Source organism: Podarcis cretensis (genome assembly GCF_951804945.1).
Source record: "Podarcis cretensis genome assembly, chromosome: 1".
Taxonomy (NCBI): domain Eukaryota; kingdom Metazoa; phylum Chordata; class Lepidosauria; order Squamata; family Lacertidae; genus Podarcis; species Podarcis cretensis.
The window spans coordinates 140,717,935-140,740,678 of NC_137170.1; the positions used below are offsets into that span (position 1 = coordinate 140,717,935).

The 22,744-nt window shown below is 40.1% G+C and overlaps 1 protein-coding gene and 2 long non-coding RNA genes across 39 annotated transcripts in view; 2 read left to right on the top strand and 1 right to left on the bottom strand.

Annotated features, from left to right (window-relative positions):
• The window catches only part of LOC307220561, a 320,367-nt gene that overhangs the window by 67,678 nt on the left and 229,945 nt on the right, over positions 1–22,744 (top strand). The gene's annotated exons all lie outside the window — the stretch shown is intronic.
• The window catches only part of MAP2 (microtubule associated protein 2), a 323,285-nt gene continuing 301,569 nt past the window's right edge, over positions 1,029–22,744 (bottom strand). For 31 of the 37 annotated variants that reach the window (XM_079975430.1, XM_079975463.1, XM_079975460.1 and 28 more), the window contains 4 exons: positions 6,079–6,171; positions 4,804–4,885; positions 3,642–3,754; positions 1,029–1,405 (listed from right to left, as the gene is read on the bottom strand). In XM_079975430.1, coding sequence (XP_079831556.1) covers positions 1,190–1,405; positions 3,642–3,754; positions 4,804–4,885; positions 6,079–6,171 — 504 coding nt within the window. In that variant the 3' untranslated portion in view covers positions 1,029–1,189. The remainder of the gene's footprint in view (positions 1,406–3,641; positions 3,755–4,803; positions 4,886–6,078; positions 6,172–22,744) is intronic. The other 6 variants (XM_079975447.1, XM_079975459.1, XM_079975458.1 and 3 more) reach the window with 1 other exon arrangement.
• Positions 7,445–15,343, top strand: LOC307220513. Its single transcript, XR_013840900.1, has 4 exons — positions 7,445–8,324; positions 8,734–10,135; positions 12,023–13,475; positions 13,509–15,343. It is a non-coding gene; the product is annotated as an uncharacterized lncRNA (long non-coding RNA).

Below are 22,744 nucleotides of genomic sequence, written 5' to 3' on the forward strand. Positions count from 1 at the left end.
ATACTTGGACCCCATATACTCATGGTGAATTAAATAATAATAATAAAAAAAAGAATGAGGAAGTACAGGAGAAAGAAGGGAGAGTATTTTTTCTCGTATCACAGAAGAGACTTGCATCTTGCACTAAAACAGGGTCACAGTTTTGAGATGTCACAGAAAGCAATTTCATGCTAAAAGATCTTTGCCTTTTTGTATTTTTTAAAAGTCTGAATAGGGAAATAAAAACCCTGCTAACATCTACTTTTACATACCTAAAATTGCAACACCAAAGGGTGCAAGAGACACAGATACTGTGAATAAAGAAGTAGAATATTCAAGTATGAGAGGGCGTATCACAAATGGCCACAGAGAAATATATATCTATAATAATACTGTATCAAACAGATGGAAAGGATGTGAAACCAGTAGTGTAGACACAAACCTAGCTGCTTAACCAACATTCTAATCAGACACAATTCCATTGCTTATTTTCAGTAGCTGCTTTTAGAAAAGAAAAATGCCACTTCCCCAGTACAGTTCATATGATTCCCCCCCCCCACTACTTTCTTTAATTATTAGTTAAATAATTTATTGGAATCAGCTATACACCGACATAATTATCCAAGTTCAACAACGTTAATAACTTAACTGACTCTTTCTTCTACCCATTTATATAAAATAACCCAACCCTGCACACCCCCTTTTGAAGCTTTGACATGTTTATTTGCCCTTCTGCCTGGTATTCAGACTCTCCAGTTTAATTTAACCTGTTAGTAAATTACAATGGGAGATGTTCCTTAATTCCATCCATCAACAAAATGGTAAAATGAGCAACTCAAGGTATTTAACAAGGCTCCTCAAAAAGTGGTAGATGGATGGCCTTCAGGCACATGAAAGGTAAAAATGCATTGTATCATAGTACAGTACTCCATGCAAGACAGGGCAGACCGACAATTATTGTCCAATGTAATATACTGCAATTGTACCCACATAAAAGCCAGTGTCTTCCTGCTGTAAATGGAAATCAGGCCAATTTCTGCATCTATATATAACTTTCCCCCAGTTTTTATTTTATGGTTACTACAGTCTTGGGATGTGACTTAATTTTAGACATGGTAAAGAATGAATGTTAACACCTGCTCAGAGCCCATTCCTGGCAAGAGCTCATGCCTAAATATTATTACTTCAAACACTGCTAAATGAAGCAAATTCATAAGCCCTGTTTAGCTAGGGCTGCAGTGACATCTTCAGCGAGAGTAGCAAGCTGAGGAGATTCAAGCAGGTTGATGCTTCCAGAGGATGAGACGTTGCTGAGCCTCCGTGGGGAAGCCACGCTGGATCTGCCTGGTGACTGCGTGATGATCTCAGCTCCATGGTCTACCCGGGCCTTAGCATGCTCTCGGAAATTTAGCTTCTGGCTGTCAATCTGTACAAAGAAAGCAGGCTCACTAAAGAAAACGCAGCAACTGCAGACATGTGAAGCTCCCCAAAGAAAAAGTGTCAATTTAATAAATATTATTTTAATTTACCATGAAAGGGCTATGGATTTTTTACTTCAGCAGAGCCCCTCAAATTCACTTCAATTTTCCCCCAAGTCAATTTCCCCCCATAATATATTGCATTAATCTTATCAAAATAATATTAACTTCCATGGAGGACATGTGGCTTGCCAGGCGAAAAGGATCTAGGAGTCTTAGAAGACCACAAGTACAACGTGAGTCAGCAGAGTGATGCAGCAGCAAAAAAATACCGGTACTTATCCTACTCTAGGTTGCACCAACAGAAGTCTAGTGTCCAGATCAAGTGAACTCATAGTACTGCTCTATTCTGCCCTGGTTGGACCACACCTGGTGTACTGTGTCAAGTTCTGGGCACCACAATTTAAGGAGGATATTGACAATCTGGAACATGTGCAAATGATAAAGTGTCTGGAAATCAAGCCTTAGGAGGAATGGTTGAGGGAGTTGAATATGTTTAGCTTGGATAAGAGGATGCTGAGAGAAGATATGGTAGCCACCTTCAAATATCTAAAGGGCTGTTACATGGAAGATGGAGCAAGCCTGTTTTCTCCTGCTCTGGAGGGTAGGACCCAAATCAATGAATTCAAGTTATAAGAAAGGAGATTCTGACTAAACATCATAAGACCTTCTCAACAGTGGAACAGACTCCCAGGAGAGGTGTTAGGAAGGCCACCTGTCCTGTATGCTTTAGCTGAGATTCCTGCATTGCAGGGGGTTGGACTAGATGACCCTCGGGGGCCCTTCCAACTCTACAATTCCATGAGTCTAATTTCATAGACGTTTGCCTGAGCAGCTCCTCTTCAGCTGGACTTCATTGGGAATTTGTAGATGGGCAAACCCCTGTAAGAAATTTCACTGATCTTATTAAAATAATGTTAACTCCCTTCATATTTAATGCCATTCTGAGTACACTTTACTTTTACCTTTTTTCCTAGGCAACCTTACTCCTCTACTTAAAGAGAAAGAAGTTTGTAAAGATACAAAATAAATAAGGATAAAATGTTTTCTTTGGAAAGAACTGAAGACTGTGCACACACAATTCCTTTAACCCCCACCCCCCAAAAATCCTTGTTGCCAAACATTAACTATAGGAATTACAGCTTTCTGTTTCTCACCTCTCTTTATTTCCCAGCTGGCAAAATCCAAGACATAACTAGGTACGTTAAGGTACAACAGTTTGCAGCTTCATCTATAATACTGGATATATCCATAATCATTGTTGTTGTTATAATTATTATTTATTAAATTTGTTTACCTCTCTTCATCTGAAGATCACAGGGTTGTTCACAACATAAAATTACAGAATTGTTTGGTTGGGTTGAACCCCAAGTCATATATATACATTTATGAAAATACCCCAGTATAATTGTATGCACTAAGTTTTATATAATAATATTTCATATTAAAGCAGCAAAGCAATTTGACCTTTGATAAAGTAAGTAGAATGGCATATATTCAAATTTCCCATGAATGCCTGGTTTTTCCACACACAAAAGTTTTTTTTTTGGGGGGGGGACCCTCAACAGTTTTATTCCATGGATTCAAGATTCATGGGGATTGTACACCTCTACTCCTGCAACTCTACTCAGCTATGATGTGGTTGAGGATGTGAAGTGAGTGGTGGAGCTGATACCTGCTGACCCACCTCAGGCTATCATACTCTAGTGCAGCGTTTCCCAACCTTGGGCCTCCAGCTGTTTTTGGACTACAACTCTCATCATCCTTAGCTAGCAAGACCAGTGGTCAGGGATGATGGGAATTGTAGTCTGAAAACAGCTGGAAGCCCAAGGTTGGGAAACACTGCTCTAGTGTATATATGACATGGCTGACCACAACACTGGATGAATCCCCAGTCCTCACAGGTATTTCTGCCTTCCCTAAGAGAAGCCCCACCTCAGCCCCTGGGCCTGCTTGCTGCCGTTAGAGCTAACCTTCCCTTGAGAAATTCCTGGGCTCAAAAGACAAATTGTGCAGTGCCTATGTAATAAAGAATAAACAGGCTGGTGATAAAGGTTTGGATCACAACTAACTTGTCCTGCTGATTTCAGTGGAACCACTTAGTCTGGATATCTAGGGTATTCACAAGCAACTGGATGATGCACAGAATGAATGTTTCAGTAAGTAGAAGTGGCAGCGCCTTACCTTGATATTGCCTCCTCCAGGTACATGGTGAGCGTTGTCAAGCGAGCCAACCTTGGCATGGGCCTTTTCTTTAAAATCCAGTTTCACGCTCTCAATTTTCACTCGCCCTCCACCTAGATGTTATGGGAGGAAAATTAAGTCAGAAAATACAGCAAGACTCTCCAACTGTGACTGAAGCACTTTTCAACACACATACTTTCCTCCTTAACAATGATCATGGGGTTAGGATGACACACTGAGCCAAACTTTGCTGTGGCTGCTATGCTGTGCTCAGTGGAAAGGCTTGGAGAGAAGCACAGCGGGTACAATCTCCCCTCCAGGAGCCAGCTCATTTGTGCAGTCCTGGTAAGCATAGTTTGGCTTTCCATTATGTGCAGATCAGGCCATTCATTGTGTGGGCAGCTGGCACTGTGTACTTCAGAATGAGAAATCATTTGTAAATGGCTTTCAATTAGAGAGAGATACTCATGTATGCAAGTGCCTAATGTCAAAACTGGAATAAGCTAATGCTCCTCTGTGAACTTTTAGTGTCAGGGGTTTGGAAAAGAAACCAAAACTTTACATGGAAGCAGACCACAACAGAAACCAAGGTTAATCATTGCATAATGGACGGAGAGTGTTAAGAGAGTGCCTATATAAAACACTTCAACAGAAGAATCCTTCTGGGTTTGGGGAAGAAGACCTGAGGGTGCATGAACTGTGACTAGGGAAGAAAGTGGCATGAGTTTTTTGCCTTCCCTTAATCTTCCTGCTCCATTTTCCTTTCCACTGCTTACCCAAGATCAGGAATGGGAGTAGCTCCAAAACCATATTAACACAATAATATGCATATTAAATGCATGGCCTCTATAACCTAGTAAGTGGTACATGAGATTAGCAAAAGAAAATACCATGGGAAATATGCAAACCCACAGCAGATGTGCTATAGGGAGGGACAGCCATCTTCTTCGTTTCACATTTATCTGGCAGTGGCAGTGGAGGTGTTTTTCTGGAGGCTTCCTTCACTCTCAAATGTGGCAATGACAACACCCCAGATGACAGGTACCCCAGGAAATGTAATTTTCCTACAGTGCCTGAGTACTTATTATGGACATCAGGTACCCTGGAAAATCCGTGTTTTGCAAAATTCTCTCCCCCCCCCCCCCGAGAATTTCCATCTTACCTGGCCTGTGACGGATATTCTTTAGTGAGCCACATTTTGAAGTCACATGACTTAAGTCTATCTTCTTGGTTACGATCTGCACCTGTTAAAAATATACAAAAATATATCTTGGGAATGAGAAAATAAAACCTGGAAATGAATGTGCCTTGACTTTGAAATATACTGTAAGAAAATAGATGATTAGTAGTATACAATCATGCCACAAAGGAGGGAAACACCCAGATTAATACAGCAAGCTTCCCATTTGAACCTAGCAGAACCATGTTAAAGGTTTTTCATTAGTAAAGTGAAGACTGTAAATCAGGAAGGTGAGTGAAGTTCTTTCCTAAGTTTTTTCATGTGAAAGAAAGTTTGTTTCAGTGCTGTGTGCTGAGAACTGTATGACATATTTCTATTTCCTTTTTGCACAGAGTTCCAGGATTGCCTTCTGTGGCTTAACTGGATTTCTGATTGGAATATTTTTCAGTGCTCCTGTAGCTACATAAGGACACTTCCACCTTTCTAAGGCCCGATTTGGTCTCGCTAACCTTTTTTAAAAAGGTTATGTTATCCTCTAAGAGGAAAAAGTACAGATGTGTCTGAAGCATAAACTGGCATGTTTCCTTACAATGTTCCTGGCATTTGGGGGTGCTACTACAGATATTGCCTTAGATATGTGATAGACTTAAGGTTCATTCACCCTTTTGGACCCACCATGAAATGAGATGGTGCAAATGGGTCAAGCATATCCAGAAATTATATGGCTCACGAGTTGGCTCTGATTCTACAAGGCCTTCAGTGTGAAATGAAGTCACACAATGGTGGGTCTACAACAGCTATATTCCCCTATTCTTGCTAAGCCACCTGGCTGCCACCTGGTCAGGAAACACTACCATGTGTTAAGGACATATTGCTAGCCTTACCTCCAGATTGCTAAGCAAGCGCAACTCTTATGTTTGTATCCTTAATATTTTCTCACATTTTCAGCCCTGTAAGGACTGGGATTTCTTTTTTTTATAAGGCCTTGAATAGTTGTGGATTTCAGTTGGCTGAGTCAGTGTCTTGTGGAGCAGAGTGCTTTGACTGAGACTGAGAAATTTGCTGTGGTCTGTGAGGAAGGATGGAGATACCCACCACTCAACACACAATGCTGAACACATCACTAGACCAAGGTGTCTGTGAAACATTAGCAAGAAGGGAAAGAGTGCTTGGTAGGAAGACACAAAGGACTAGGCTGTGCAGAGGAGGGTCACCAAAGTGGCCCAGGGTACCTTGCCAGGCGCCATCTTTACTTACATTTCCTCCCCCTGCTGAATGTGTGATGTTATCCTTGGAACCACATCTGGATTGAATATCGCTAAAATCAATCTTCTTGCTTAAAATCCTAACCTAAAAGGAATCGGAGGTTAACTTACTATAAAAAGTGTTAACGTTGGTATGCAAAGCTCCCAACAAAGTCCTGTCTGCTGCAGTGGAGGGGGCCATTTGCTTTACAAGTTATGCTCTAATCATGAGTCAAAGTTGTTTAAGAATGCCTTGACCTTTCTATCCTGTTTCTCTCCAGCTGCCTGCATGGCAAAACAAAACCATTTCTTCAAGATTCTGAGAGGCAGGTGACTTTTCTATAGCAGCAGCTAGTTAAGTGCCCATCCGTGTGAAGATAGAAGGCCTATATCCTCTAAGCTACTGAAATGGGGCAAGGGAATAGTAGGCTCCTGAAAAGTGCAAGCAGTGCACTGAATGCTGGCTCAATATATTAAATATCAGCTTGGATTTCCATTATGAGGTTTTCAGTGGCACATACAACAAAATGCAAAGGCTTCAGCTCATGAGAGAAGTACAGTGGTACCTCGGGTTACATAAGCTTCAGGTTACATATGTTTCAGGTTACAGACTCCACTAACCCAGAAATAGTACCTCGGGTTAAGAACTTTGCTTCAGGATGAGAACAGAAATCGCACGGCGGTGGCGCAGCAGCAGCAGCGGGAGGCCCCATTAGCTAAAGTGGTACCTCAGGTTAAGAACAGTTTCAGGTTAAGAACAGACCTCCGGCACAAATTAAGTACGTAACCAGAGGTACCACTGTAGTCAGTATGAATACTTTCTTGGTAGCAGACTTCCGGTCTACTGCGGAGGACAATGGCAATGTGCTAAGTGTCGTCCAACAACATGGAGTGGACAGAAAGGCGTGGAGGGTGGCGCTAGAGCTCAGCGCACCCCAACCCCCCCCCACAGAAGAGTGGGGACCCGAGGGCTCCAGCAGAGTGGAAAAAATCGCCCCCTGAACATCTCCCAGCTGCCGCTGTGCACATGGGAGGGAAGGGGCTTGAGTTCGCTCTCAACTCCAACACAGCCTGCTGCTGAAGCTATGATTTGTCACCAGAAGCAGCAGATCTTCCAATTAGAGGTAAATGTGAAAGAAAACATTTAAAATTAAAAATTAGAGGCTAAAAAGTTTATTTGGCGAAACGAAAGCAAAACAGGAAGTCAGCTTCCGATTTCTGCGGATGAGCTCTGCAAAGGGAATTTTTTTGTGAATGGGACACAGAGACTGCCTACAGCAACGGAGAGTTGAAACATTTAACTCTAATGAATATATATATTAACTATCAAGTAACCTATTGGATTATAAAGTTAAAAACCCTCTGACTTTATAATTGGATTATAAAGTTAAAAACCCACTGACAGCTGGAGGAATTTGAACAGTATTTTAAAAATTGGTGGAGCAGAAGAGGAAAAGGGGAAAGAAAGGGAGCTAGCAGGGGACTCTCAGCACTTCTGTGGGGTAACCACAGAAAGTGGAAAGAGCCTGGAACAGCTTCCAAAGTAACTTTAATACTCCAGGAGACTGAAAGAGCTTGCCAAGAAAGATCTGTCGATTGAAACTCCAGCACGTTTGTAAATTAAACAACAAGACAAAATGCCATGGGATTACATATAAGAAATAAAATGGAGATATAAATTCTGGAACTATTGCAAGTCACCACTGTTTGAGACAATTACAAGTAGATAAGTACAAATTAAAGAATAACCTTGTTTTTAAAGACATAAATCTGAAACTGAACTGGCCTAACATCTTTTTGCTTTATGGACTTTTAAATTACTTTCTTATTTTTTTGCCCTTTTAATTGTACATTTTATATCTCCTGATTTATTGGATGTTTTCATTTCTCTCTGCCTTTTTTGTTATATGACTGTATGATTTGCTGTTGTGGGGAGGGAGAAGGCAGACAAAAGGGAAAGGGAAACTGGAAAGAGTCTGGGAGGGGGGAAACAACCTCATGGCTAGATAGAGCCGGAACTTGCAGGTGTGACCTTGAACAACTCAAAAAACACTGGGAACCAACTGATAAGACATGTTGGGTAAGGAGGGAACAACAACCAGGAAAGTGGCAGCTGCAGCTGCAGCGGCCGCTAGAAGGGCTAGTGTGCGAGGAGAAACGGGCGATAAAGGGGAGAAAGAGCAAACAGATCTTCTTGCACAGCAACTTTTGGAATTCAGGAAAGAAATGGTTCAATCAATGCAAGAATTTACAAAACAGGTTCACAGTAAAAAAAATTCCTTCCAGTAGCACCTTAAAGACCAACTAAGTTAGTTCTTGGTATGAGCTTTCGTGTGCATGCACACTTCTTCAGATACACTGAAACAGAAGTCACCAGACCCTTCTATATAGTGAGAAGGTGGGGAGGGGTATTACTCAGAAGGGTGGTGGGATTGGGTGATTGGCAGATAGCTGTGATGAGCCTGTTGACGACTCTTAACGACTGCAATAGGTCTTACAGGAAAAAGCAAGGGGTGAGAAGGTGAAAAATGGCTTTGTCATGTATAATGAGATAAGAATCCAATGTCTTTGTTCAGACCAGGTCTCTCCATGGTTTTAAGTTTGGTGATAAGTTGCAATTCAGCAGCTTCTCTTTCCAGTCTATTTCTGAAATTCCTATCTGTAACAGGTTCACAGTGACATGGAAAAATCCAATCAAACATTGATTGAACAAGTGCACAGGGATATTGAAAATTTGAAGAGTTTTGAAACAGCAATTTGGGATATTGGGAGACAAGGTCAACAAATTGGAAACCAAAGTAGACAAACTAGAAAAAGTTAAAAGAGAAGGTAGGAGAATTAAGAGAGAAACAAAAAGGGTTGATGGGAACTGTGGAAGGGGTTCAAGGGAAGCAGAATGAATTGGAGGACAAGATCCTTCTCTTGCAGCTAAGGGAAAGAGACAGGACATTACGAATTAGAGGCCTTCCAGTATCTGACACAGAGCCAAATTTGGAGACATTTGTTACACAGACAATCTCAGAATGGATGGGAGAAAGTAAAGACTGGTTGGATGGACTTTCAGAGAGCTGTTTCAGAATTAGATCTTGCGAAAGTCGAGAACAGATGCAGCCAGGAGATGTTTTATTAACATTAGTAACAAAAAGAGTGAAGGATGCATTCCTTCAGAACAGCTTTGAAAAAAATCTCGTGGTTGCTGGACAGAAAGTAGACATTTTTAGGGAGATCCCACTGAAATTGAGATTTAGAAGAATCAAATATAGGTTTTTAACAACAGCACTCAGGAGAGCTATCAGATACAAATGGGAATTTCCAGACGGCATTTCTTTCACATACCTGAAAAGGAGATATAGGCTAACATCAGAGTTTCAGGTGAGAGAGTTCTTTGACAAATACAGGAGAGACTTAGATTCCAAACAAGACAGGGGAGACCCTTGAGCTGAACAAAAAGAGGCCTTGGAGCAGTTAGCATTGGAAGGCACTACACCAGAAAAAACAGATATTGCAACTGACTCTGACAATGGCCAATCTTAAAATACTGAGCTGGAATGTGAATGGATCGAACTGTAAAGCCAAATGCAATCGGATTGAGCATGTAATAGCAAAATAAAAATTAGACATAATTTGCCTCCAAGAGACACATATTGCAAAAAAAGGGGGTCTTAATTAGCAAAAAAAAAAAAAAAAGGTATAGATTTCATTTCATCAGATAAAACCAAAAAAAGAGGAGTTTTTTTTTTTACATTAATCCTGCACTTGAACCCAGATTGATTCAGAAGGATGAAAAAGGCAGAATCTTAATAATACAAGTTAAAATTCAGGGAGAGAAAGTGTTATTGGTTGGCATTTATGCACCCAACAATAAAAAAGCATTCTTCTTTAAAAAACTAGAAACAGAACTACACGAATTTGCAGATCAAAAGATGATCTTAATGGGAGACCTAAATGGAGTTCCAGATCAGACAGGCAGATCAGCCAAGCAAAAAAGAGACCAAGGAAGATAAATTACCAAAGACTTTTTTTGATATGACTCAAAATCTAAATTTGATAGATATATGGAGGACTTCCGGGTTAGCGCGATCGGCTAATGGCAGATTCCCTCCTAGCTCCGGAGGGAATCGGCTCTGCTGAAGACGGGTCTTACCGCGCCGGCGACGCGGGGACCCTTAGAAACCACAGGCGCGGAAGCCTGCGGACTTGGTGACTCGGCGGGCACCTTTAAGCGCCTTCCCCGACCCACGAAGAGCCTTTTTAAAGGCTACGGAGAGGGTACGGGGAGCGGCGTGGTGCAGTGAGTAGACCGCTACTTCAGTGGAGCGAAGCCGCGAGCCATGGCCGGAGAGCGCTGACTTTTTTCCCAAAATTCGGACTGGAAAACAAACAACCCGTGAGTAGAATGGAATCTGGACTTTAAAATTTATATCTTTGAATTCGGTACAACCGGGGGATGTGCTAAAGGGAAGTCCGCACCCCCCCTACCTACAAACGATCTAAAGCAAGGATCGGAGAATTAAGGTGGAGAGTATTGTTTTTGGTGTCAGATAAAAGATATTTCCATGAATTTGATAGAAGAAGTTTTTGTGCTGGAGAGAAAGTGAGGAATTTTGGAAGTTTTTGTGTAAACGCCCCTCCCCCCCGAACCCGGGAGCGTCCTGTGCATGAACCGGAGGGAAAAGAATAAGGAGTTTGACAGCTGTCAAAGGAGCTGTCAAACGGGCGGTGAAAGTTAAGAACTTTGTTACTTAATAACTCTCTTAATAACTCTCTTAATAACTCTCTGAACTAAAAGTGTTGTATTTGAATTGAGGTGGTTGGAAACAACATAGCTATAAATAACAAAGTAACGGACTGTTGGAAAAGGACTATTAAGCAATTGGAATCCCCCTAGGGGGAACTAGAGACATTACAATGGCTGCAGAGGGAAAATTACTGGCAGAGTTAGAAAAAATGTTCTTTCTTGTGGGAATCCTGCAAGAGCAGAGTACGGCTATGAACAAAGAACTTATGACCTTGAATCCTAAAACAAACAACTCTGCTGAATGTGTAAAGGAAGGGACTGATAAGAAATCTGCAGCTGAACCAGAAGAGACATTTTTGGAACTGGTGGAAAGGAAAGAAGGAGTGGAAAAAGTACAGGAAAATACCAATCAGGAGTCTATATTGTCAGGAAATAAAGAAGAAGATCTATGGATTACAAATCTGCGAAAGAGGAGAAAGATGAAGGAGGAAGTCCCTGGAATACCTGGAATGCTGGAATTTAAAAGAATAAAGAAATATGATTGGGACTTCCTCTTTGAGTATGGGAGATCAGCTGACCTTTTGCAGCAACTGCTTTTAAGTATCTTGGATGGAAGAAAATTTGATGTGACTGTGACAGAACTCCTTCGAGACCTGAGGTCCAACAAGAAGGATTACCAACAAAATCGGCAGAGAGAGATGGACAGAGATTTGAAGGCCTCGGATGTGAGGAATCCGGGCTAGGAACTGTGGACATTTGCTTGGGAAGGGATGGAAACTGGGGTAGGGAGGAAGGGGAGAACAGAATCTCAAAACTTTTATGATTTTTGTATTTGGCTATTAGGACATATAATTAATTAATATATAAAGGGAGAAATTCGTGGAAGGGAAATTAGGTCGACCTTAGAAAAAGGATTTAATGTTTATAAGAGAATTGGATAAGTTAAATGTGGATAAGTAAAAAGAGCTAAGATTAAAAATAATAATAATATGTTAAAGATGAGAGACAAGAACTTGTTGAATTAATTATTGGAATTGGGATGTATGAAGAGGGGGTGGGGGGAAGTCAGGGAAAGGGGGTAAAGAAAGTAAGAGTATGAAATTATACATGTTTTGTTTTTGTTTTTGTTTTTGTTTTGTGTGTGTGTGTGTATAAAATGTGAAAACCTAATAAAAATTTTATAAAAAAATAAATAAATAAATTTGATAGATATATGGAGAATGAGACATATGTTTGATACAGAGTTCACTTATTACAGCCATGTACACAATAGCAGCTCGAGAATAGACTCTTTGTGGATTTCCAAAGAATTGGAAATAAGAGTAAAAAAAATTGAAATTAACCCCAGAACTTTTTCAGACCAAATTCCTTGATTATGGAATTACAAAAAGAAAGCCAACTCTCTTTCAGATGGAGACTATATGATGATTTACTAGATGATCAAAAATTTGTAGAAAAAATATAAAAGGCCTTGATTGATTATTTTGAAATAAATAATCAAGGACAGACAAAATTACAGTCAGTCTGGGATGCAAGTAAGGCGGTGGTGAGAGGACTCTATACAACAAAACTCATATAAAGGGAAATTGAAAGAGAAATAGAAACAGGAAATTCTAGAGGAAATTACTGAAAAGGAGAAACAGCTGCCAAATAAAGCAAATAAAGAAGCAGTGAAACAGGCAATTAAAACCTTACAAACTCAATACTCAACGATAATTAATGAGGAAATTAGTTGGAAAATAAAGAGAGTAAAAAAAAATATTTCAGCATGTAAACAAACCGGGAAAATTGTTAGCCTGGCAGTTAAAAAAACTGAACAAAGGAACTTCATAAATAAAATTAATCTAAATGGAAAGATCACAGATAAGCTGAAGGAAATTGGAGTAGGATTTGTTAAATATTCTTCAGATTTGTATAGACAAGGGAAAGAAAAAACATTCAAGATAGAAGAGTATATCAGAAGTAGTAACATGCCACATATAAAGGATGAACAAAGGAAGATTTTTAATACCCAAGAACTGCTAGAGGCAATAAAAGGCTCTAAAAATGGCAAGTCACCAGGCCCGGATGGACTTACGGCAAAATATTATAAAAAATTAAGTGAACAACTAGTGAACCCACTGAAAGATGTCATGAATGAGATACTGAACACAGGTGAAATTCCAGAAACATGGAAAGAGGCCTATATTACAGTAATTCCAAAACAAGACACAGACTTGCTGCAAATCAAAAATTACAGACCTGTCTCTTTGTTAAACAACAATTACAAACTGTTTGCAAACTTATTAGTTAACAGATTGAAAAATATACTAAATATACTATACTATATACATCAAGACCAGGCAGGATTTCTTCCAGGTAGACAAATGAAGGGGAATATAAGGAATATTTTGAATATCATAGAATACCTAGAGGCTAAAAATGAAAAGAAAGCAGCAATGATGTTTATAGATGCTGAAAAAGCTTTTGACAGCGTCTCTTGGAAATTCATGACAAAGATATTAGACGAAATCAAAAGTGGGCCTAAATTCCTAAAAGGAATATCAGCAATCTATTCAGAACAAAAAGCAAAATTAATTATAAACCAGGTAATAACGGATCATTGTAAGATTCAAAAAGGAACCAGACAAGGATGTCCACTATCACCATGATTGTTCATCCTGGTACTGGAAGTACTTGCCAGAAATATAAGAGCAGATAAAGAGATCACGGGCATTAAAACTGGGAAAAGTGAATTTAAATTAAAAGTATATGTAGATGATTTAGTGATAACAGTGGAAGACCCAAAAACTTCACTCCCTAAAGTAATAGAAAAGATTCAGAAATTTGGGGAAGTAGCAAGATTTAAATAAAATAGGGATAAAACTAAATTATTAGTTAAACATTTGAAGGAAGAAGAAAAAAATAATGAGTTGGAGCAAAACATTGAGATTGAAGTCCATAAAAAGTTTAAGTATTTAGGGATATGGTTAACATCAAGAAATCTAAATTTATTTAAAAGTAATTATAAAAAAATCTGGTTTGAGGTAAAAAGAAATTTAGAAATATGGAGCAGAATGAATCTCTCATTGTTAGGTAAAATAGCAGCGATTAAAATGAATGTGTTGCCAAAAATGCTATTTCTTTTTCAATCAATTCCAGTTATCCTGAAAGATGATTATTTCAAAAAATGGGAGAAAGAGATTTCAAACTTTATCGGGGGGGGGGGGGGCAAAGGCTAAGGATAAAATATAAAATACTTACAGATGTAAAAGACAGAGGCGGGTTTGCCCTCCCAGACTTTAAATTATACTATAAAGCTGCATGTCTGGTATGGATCAGGGACTGGATCAAGTTGGAAAAACAAGAAGCATTAGAATTGGAAGGATATGGTAACAGATTAGGATGGCATGCATACTTATGGTATGGGAAAGGAAAGGTACACAGAAGTTTTTACAATCATATAGTTAGGAAATCATTAATGAGAGTATGGGAGAGATATAAAGACTTACTAGAACAAAAGATTCCTTGGTGGCGTTCACCACATGAAGCGTTACTGCTCAAACCACTTGGAAAGAAAGGAAAATGGCTTACATATGCTGACTTGTTAAAGGATCAAGATGGAAAATGGATACTAAGAGATTATGATGAAATAAAAGATCATTTTCAGAGTTGGTTGCACTATCGACAATTACATGAAACATATAAAGACAGTAAGAAAGGATTTAGTTACATGATATCCAGATTTCAAAGGGAAGCGGTAGAAGGGAAAGTAAAGCTGCTGAAAGGTGCATACAGTATTCTGCTAGAATGGGAGACGAAAGACAAAGAGGTGAAATCAGTTATGATTAAATGGGCACAAGATATAGGTCATAATATTATGTTGGAAGATTGAGAAAGGTTATGGAAAGCTGACTTAAAATTTACAGATTGCTCCTTGCTGAAAGAAAATTATATTAAGATGATGTATAGATGGTATATAACACCAGTGCAGCTAGGAAGAATGTACAAAACCAGTTCAAATATGTGTTGGAAATGTAAAGAAAAAGAAGGGACCTTTTATCATATGTGGTGGGACTGCAGTAAAATTAAAAAAATTTTGGAAATGATATATAATGAGTTGAAGAAAATGTTCCAACTAACATTTGTCAAAAAACCTGAAGGATTTTTGTAGGAAAAGACCTGCCAAGGAAACTGAAAAACATCTTTATGTATGCGACAACGGCGGCAAGAGTCTTAATAGCACAAGGATGGAAGAACGAGGAAATCCCGGCTAAAGAACCATGGCAAGAGAAATTGATGCACTACGCAGAATTGGCAAAACTGACACACAAACTACATGACAAGGATAACTGTGATTTTAAAAGATGAATGGGAACCCTTTACAAAGTACTTAAAGAAACAACAAAATGAACTGGACTCCTTGGCAGGTTTTGAATAAACATTCACAAACTTTTTATTGATAATATTTAGATAGACAAATTAAGGATCTGTACAGTTTTGTAACATGCAGAAAATAACATATATTGATAAACCAGAGAGAGGAGCTGAGGGAAGTCTGGGGGGGAGGGGGTTATGTTTGGGGGAGGGGGAGGGGAAAATAGGGGGGAATTTAAGGATATGTTCTCTGATAAAATGTTATGTTGAAATTACTAATAAAAAATATTTTTTAAAAAAGAATACTTTCTTGGTAGCAAAGAGATCTACCCCAATACTGATTTCATCCTCTTTACAAATTGCAAAATATATGATTAATTAAAAAAGATGATGGGGATAACTTTTACTAAAAAAACGGTGGTATTTCTATTAAGTATTTTAGATAAAGAGATCCCAAAAAATCTAAGAGAGGTATTCTTGTATGCAACCGCAGTGGCTCGTATACTTGTTGCCAAGGGATGGAAAGATCACGAGGCTCCAAAAATAACAGATTGGCAAATCAAATTACAGGAATTGGTGGAGATGGCTCAATTGACTAGTAAACTCAGAGAAAACTCAAAGCAAAAATTTGCAGAAAAATGGGATGGTTATAGAAGATATGTTCAAAAATACAGTAATAGTTTTGACTCCATGCTAGCATTCAAGTGATAAAGGAACTAAAAGGAGGTGGACAACAATTAAGGATTTATTATGTTTTCAGATTGTATTGGAAAATTTATATAGAAAGGTTTATTGTTTTGTGTACATTCGATTGTAAGATAAAATATATGTAAAGGGACTTGACAGGAAGTCAAAGTTGAAGAAAAGATTTTGGAAGATAAAAGGGGGAAAATATTTACTTTCATTATTATCATTTTGTGTGCAGGTGTGGGTGTGTGGGTGTCTGCACATATGTGTGTTTTTGTATGGAATGTTTGGGAGGAAATAAGATGGTAAATAACAAACTAAATATTGATGTATGTAATTTTTATTTCTTAATTATATTTAGTGGTAGTATGGTTGTATTGTTTTTTGTAACATAAAATCATTCAATAAAAATTATTTAAAAAATAAAACCAGAATCACATTTGGGTAGAAACTGTTTCTCAGGCAGCTAGTCCTAGTCTTTATAACCCTGGACCTTCTTCCAGAAGGCAGAAGCTGAAAGAGATCATTTCCAGGGTGCGCGCTATCCTGTGCTATCTCTGCAGCTTTCTTATGACACCTGGAAGCATAGATTTGATCCAAGGTGGGAAGAGTGCACCCAGTTATTCTCTCTGCAGTCTTTACAACCCTGGACCCTATACCATACTACCCTAAAATATTTACCATATTTTTCGCTCTATAAGACGCACCAGGAGGAGGAAAACAAGAAAAAAAAATATTCCGAATCTCAGAAGCCAGAACAGCAAGAGGGATCTCTGAAAGCAGCAATCCCTCTTGCTGTTCTGGCTTCTGGGATAGCTGTGCAGCCTGCATTCGCCCCATAAGACGCACACACATTTCCCCTTACTTTTTAGGAGGAAAAAAGTGAGTCTTATAGAGCAAAAAATACGGTAAATGTGTCTTTGATTGTCCTTGAATCTTCCCACCACAATCACCATCCTCTCCTGCTACACCCTTTGAGAGCCACTGTTCTAAGCTCTTACTCCAGAAAGGAAGGGGAGTCAGAGGACCTTTAGCAGATGCCAAAAAGAAGCTGATGGAGCAGACAATATAATTGATACGGTATACAATGAAGAGCACCACTTATATTTCATGTGTATCATTGGATTGTCTACAAAACTTCCATTTGAAAAGCAGCCTCCATCAAAACAACAAAAGACTATTCAAGCTTCCATGAGTACAAGAAGCAGGTGGAAGACTTGGTGTGAGAGCTTTTCAAATAGGAAATAACATCTCCCTCCCTCCTTCCCTCCCTCCTTCCTTGACTTCTTTCTATTGTTCTATTGTAATTATGCTTTCCACATTTTATGGCTGAGATAATATTCTTCTTCTCAAGTTTACAAGCTAGCATTTTATCTGCTAGATACAGATTGCTTTTACTTAACACCTTCCAAATTGCCAAGAAGAAACAAACAACTTTCATGAAAATTGTGTGATTGCACATTAACATGCACTGACTGCATTCTCTTTCTGTATTTTTAAAAATTGTAACACACAATAAGGTTTCCCTAGCAGTCGAAGGGGCTTATGAAATTGCATGGAAACGTGAACAAGCATATTCTGCCTTCTATACTTCATGCCGAAGAGCAAGATGAAAGATAAGGAAGCAGGCTAATGGTGACATATAAAGGACTCTGCCAATGGGCAATGTTTAAAAGAGAACAGGCGAAGTCCCGGCAGACTGGAGGAGGGCAAATGTTGTCCCTATTTTCAAAAAGGGGAAAAGAGAGGACCCAAATAATTACTGCCCAGTCAGTCTGACATCAATACCAGGGAAGATTCTGGAGCAGATCATTAAGCAAACAGTCTGTGAGCACCTAGAAAGGAATACTGTGATCACCAATAGTCAGCATGGATTTCTGAAAATAAGTCATGTCAGACTAACCTGATCTCGTTTTTTGACAGAATTACAAGCCTGGTAGATGAAGGGAATGCAGTGGATGTAGCCTACCTTGATTTCAGCAAGGCATTTGACAAGGTGCCCCATGATATTCTTGTAAAGAAGCTGGTAAAATGCGGACTTGACTATGCTACCACTCAGTGGATTTGTAACTGGCTGACTGACCGAACCCAAAGGGTGCTCATCAATGGTTCCTCTTCATCCTGGAGAAGAGTGACTAGTGGGGTGCCACAGGGTTCTGTCTTGGGCCCGGTCTTATTCAACATCTTTATCAACGACTTGGATGATGGACTCAAGGGCATCCTGATCAAATTTGCAGATGACACCAAACTGGGAGGGGTGGCTAACACCCCAGAGGACAGGATCACACTTTAAAACGACCGTGACAGATTAGAGAACTGGGCCAAAACAAACAAGATGAACTTTAACAGGGAGAAATGTAAAGTATTGCACTTGGGCAAAAAAAATGAGAGGCACAAATACAAGATGGGTGACACCTGGCTTGAGAGCAGTACATGCGAAAAGGATCTAGGAGTCTTGGTTGACCGCAAACTTGACATGAGCCAACAGTGTGACGTGGCAGCTAAAAAAGCCAATGCAATTCTGGGCTACATCAATAGGAGTATAGCATCTAGATCAAGGGAAGTAATAGTGCCACTGTATTCTGCTCTGGTCAGACCTCACCTGGAGTACTGTGTCCAGTTCTGGGCACCACAGTTCAAGAAGGACACTGACAAACTGGAACGTGTCCAGAGGAGGGCAACCAAAATGGTCAAAGGCCTGGAAACGATGCCTTATGAGGAACGGCTAAGGGAGCTGGGCATGTTTAGTCTGGAGAAGAGGAGGTTAAGGGGTGATATGATAGCCATGTTCAAATATGTAAAAGGATGTCACATAGAGGAGGGAGAAAGGTTGTTTTCTGCTGCTCCAGAGAAGCGGACATGGAGCAATGGTTCCAAACTACAAGAAAGAAGATTCCACCTAAACATTAGGAAGAACCTCCTGACAGTAAGAGCTGTTCGACAGTGGAATTTGCTGCCAAGGAGTGTGGTGGAGTCTCCTTCTTTGGAGGTCTTTAAGCAGAGGCTTGGCAACCATATGTCAGGAGTGCTCTGATGGTGTTTCCTGCTTGGCAGGGGGTTGGACTCGATGGCCCTTGTGGTCTCTTCCAACTCTATGATTCTATGATTCTATGAAAAGGAATTATTAAAATAATGAATAAGCCAAAAAGCAGATTGAAACAAATGTCAACATTCTACATATCTGGCTAGGCTTAAGTAAACAAAAATGTTTTTAGCAAGTGACAAAGAGAGTACAGTGAAGGTGTCTTGCCTGATTCAAATAAGCAGGGAGTTCCAATGTGTAGATGCTGCCCCACTAAAAGGTAAGTTTATTACAAATGCTTTATCACTGACCCATGGCCTTTCCTCCCCAATAATCTGAAGTAGAAATTTGCCCTTCTTAATAACAATGCAACAGTGGCATTGCAACATCTATATTTTCAGGCAACACAGATGTGAAATAATACAAGTGCCATAAACTAAAATGGAAAGGTTGAATGTGAAAGACTGTGCTGTGGTACTCTTCTCATATATGCAGTCATTTGTAACTGCAGTGGTTTATCATATGTGGCTATTGTCTTGTCACTTGCAAATGTCTGTTCTGAGGTTTTTGTATCCTTTCTTTTATGGATGGAGATTAATCATAGAACTGTAGAGTTGGAAGGGACCTTGAGGGTCATTGAATCCAACTCCTTGCAAACTTAACAGCTGATGACTGGAATTGCCAAGGCAACTGTCATAAGATTTTTGAACAGTTGTGTATGTTATTTTAGGTGATTTGGTTATTTTAGAAACCTTGACAGGAGAGCACTGACCCTCAAACATGAACCCTGGATCTAATTCCTGGAGAAGTGTGAGTCAGATGGATAACAAAAACCCCTTCCCAATTTCTGTCCAGCCTGCCTGTTGCCAGCAGCAAGGAATCGGCAACACCTCTGAGCAGTGGTCAGGAGGGAGAATTTGCTCCACAAATGCAGATTCAAGGGGCACAGAAAGTCCAAACTGCTGCAAGGTCTTGTGAAAGCCTGATTTAGAAATACAGTGCCCCTTGATTTAGAAATACAGCAAGCTCTTCAACTGGCATGGCAGAGGCACACAGGAAAGGTTCTTTTCCATCTCAGTTCTGACCTACGAGTCTGAATGAAACCTGCGTGATTCAGGCCTTTATCTCCTCATTTCCATCTGGACAGGAATTCTTGCTGGCCAAGGGCTTGGCCTACATCAGGCCCAGTTGTTGGCCAATTGCAGCCCTTGGAGTCACCACACCCACAAATTTATCGTTAGATGCCCCATCTTGTCTCACATCCTGTTCCAAAGCCTGAGATCCATTTTCACAGCATAGTTCCCTAGTGTTTGATTCTTACCTGCCCCTGTAAAAGAACTCACCCTAAAGTATCAAAGTTCATAAAGAGCTTATTTAAAAGCTTTCCAGCTTTTGCACCCTATTCTCAATTCTCAGCTGACTTCTCAGCAGAATCCAGTGCATCTCCTGCACCTGCAACTAGAGCCAGAAGCAGTAGCAGCCATCGCCTGGGGGTTGGGGGAGTCCTGGCCTGTGAGGGGCTTAACATCAAGCTGCTTCAGCAACCTTTCTGGACCAAGATTATTTCTTTGGGCACCTGCTGTGGCTCAGAGATTCAGCAGCACAGTGGTGGTTGGAACATCTGAGGACTTGCAGGGAGGGGTGGAAGGTTCTAGCACCTTTGCTACCTCTGTGCTTCCTACATCCACCACTGGAGCCAGAATCTGTGAGGGTCAGGGGCTATAGCAGTTTCTCAGTGAGAGACAAACACCCGAATTTTTCAACTGCCAGTTCAAGGCCTGGAGTTTTCAGTTGCAGAGTGGCAGCTGGAGAACTAGGGAAGAGAAAACCTTTGTACACTTTTGCTAATAACTAGTGCACTATGGTCTATCTCTTGCATTTTAATGATATTGCAAGCCACCCTGCACTTTATTCTTAGACCATATACTCCAATCCACAGTTAAGCCTTCAAAACATTCTACTATATAAAACCAATGCTGGGGGGGGGGGGGAATGCAGTGTTTAAAGTTTTTTTTTTCTCCTGTGCTTCTTTCACTAGGTTACTTCCTTCCTGTGCTCATGACATCTTATGCAACTGGAGTTATGAGGCTGATTATATGCAATTTCCTGAAAGGTTTATGAAAATTCATGTATACCTCAGAGGCTATTATCCTCTGCATACGTGTGCATAACTTTCAATGATAATTCAGTCCCTAGGGGACCAATTCTGCCATCTTTCTTCACTCCAAATTCCCTTTGAAGTATATAGGACATGACACAGGCAGTGGAACTTTTAAGTTTAGTATGCACATAGAAAAAACCCATTAGATAGATAGATAGATAGATAGATAGATAGATAGATAGATAAGACTGCAGCAATGCAGGCAAGGAAGTCTGGGCTGAACCCCCAGGCATAGGCCCCAGTCATTATACAGATAGACTATATTTCTAAAGCTTCTGAAAAGATTTAGTTAATCACACTCAATTGGTTTCCTGAAGTCTGGTTTGACCAGGTAAAAGAGTAATCCCTTGGGAAGTGCCCAGTTCACATCTCACCTCAACTACAAAGCCACCTCTTGGGCTTTGCAATATGGGAATTATAAAACTGACCTCCCTGACAGAACTTGCAAGTCTTGGTGACAGTGTATTGTTATTATCGTGTTTCTATGTGGTCTTTCCTTCAGGAAGCTCAATGGCATTAGGCTGTGAAAAGGTGCCTGGCCCAAGGTCAACTAGTGAGTTTTGTAGCTTCCTGAGGGCTTTGAACTTGGGTCTCCCAGCACTATTAACAACGACACCACCATGGCTCTTTGTGAAATGCTTTGGGCACTGATATGTGCCCAATAACTGCTAAGTATTATTATTGTTCATTTCAAATGACAGGTCCATTTCCATTCCACTCCAGCTGTAAACTGAAAGTTGCTCAGGGAGAGTAGGGTGGCTTCAAAGGTTAAGGTACTACAAGATTCTATGTTCAGTCTTCAACATCTGCCATTCAAAGGATCAGGGAGCAGGTGATGTGAAAGGCCTCTGCCTGACACTCTGGAGGATTTTGTCCTGGCCTTCAAACTGAACTGAACACCCTAGAGAACCAAAGCCAGGCTACACGAACCATAGACTGATACAAATCCATATATTCTAATCTCTTGCTTGGGGGACATCAATGGCAACTGAGTGTATCACTTGTACCAAATAAGTCCCTCACATATCCCAAGCCAAAGGAAACATCATGCTAAAAGGCCAACTAGATGTTATGCTAAGATGACATCAGCAACCATCTCCCTACATGATATTCTGTCTTTCCCAAACTCCACTGCACATCATTGGCTGCTGCTGAGGAGTGGGAAACACAAAGCATTGTGATGTCAGGGTACAGCTAAGTTCCACAAGCCATTGTTATAGAGGAAGACGGTGCAGCTAAATGTACAGTTGCTGTTTTCAGCAGTAACTGCACGTCTTGATTCTTAAAAATCCAGTGTTCATTCTCACATTGGCAATCCTTTGAACACATTTTTGGCCACTTCTGAAAACTTGTGGATATGTGTTATTGCTGTGATTAATATGAGAATCTGGGTCTGAGGAAGACCTGGTGTTGTAGCATCATCTTTGGCAGTGTCAGCTGCCTTGTAGCCAATTCTCTGTACTAATATGAAAACGTTTGCAGATTGGCAGGCACTGGTGTCATTTACACTACCAGATGGAGAGATAGGCGATATCTTTTATAATAGGGAAAGTGTTCTTTTCACCACACAAGCTTGTACAGCTTCTGCTACTGTCCTGTTAACATATGAAGGACAATCCTCATAACAGATCCCCATAGTGGGATTTGTTATCTCTAGAGGTTTTGTTTAGCTCACAGATCTCTCAATGAAAATAAGCATATTCCACTGATGGGAT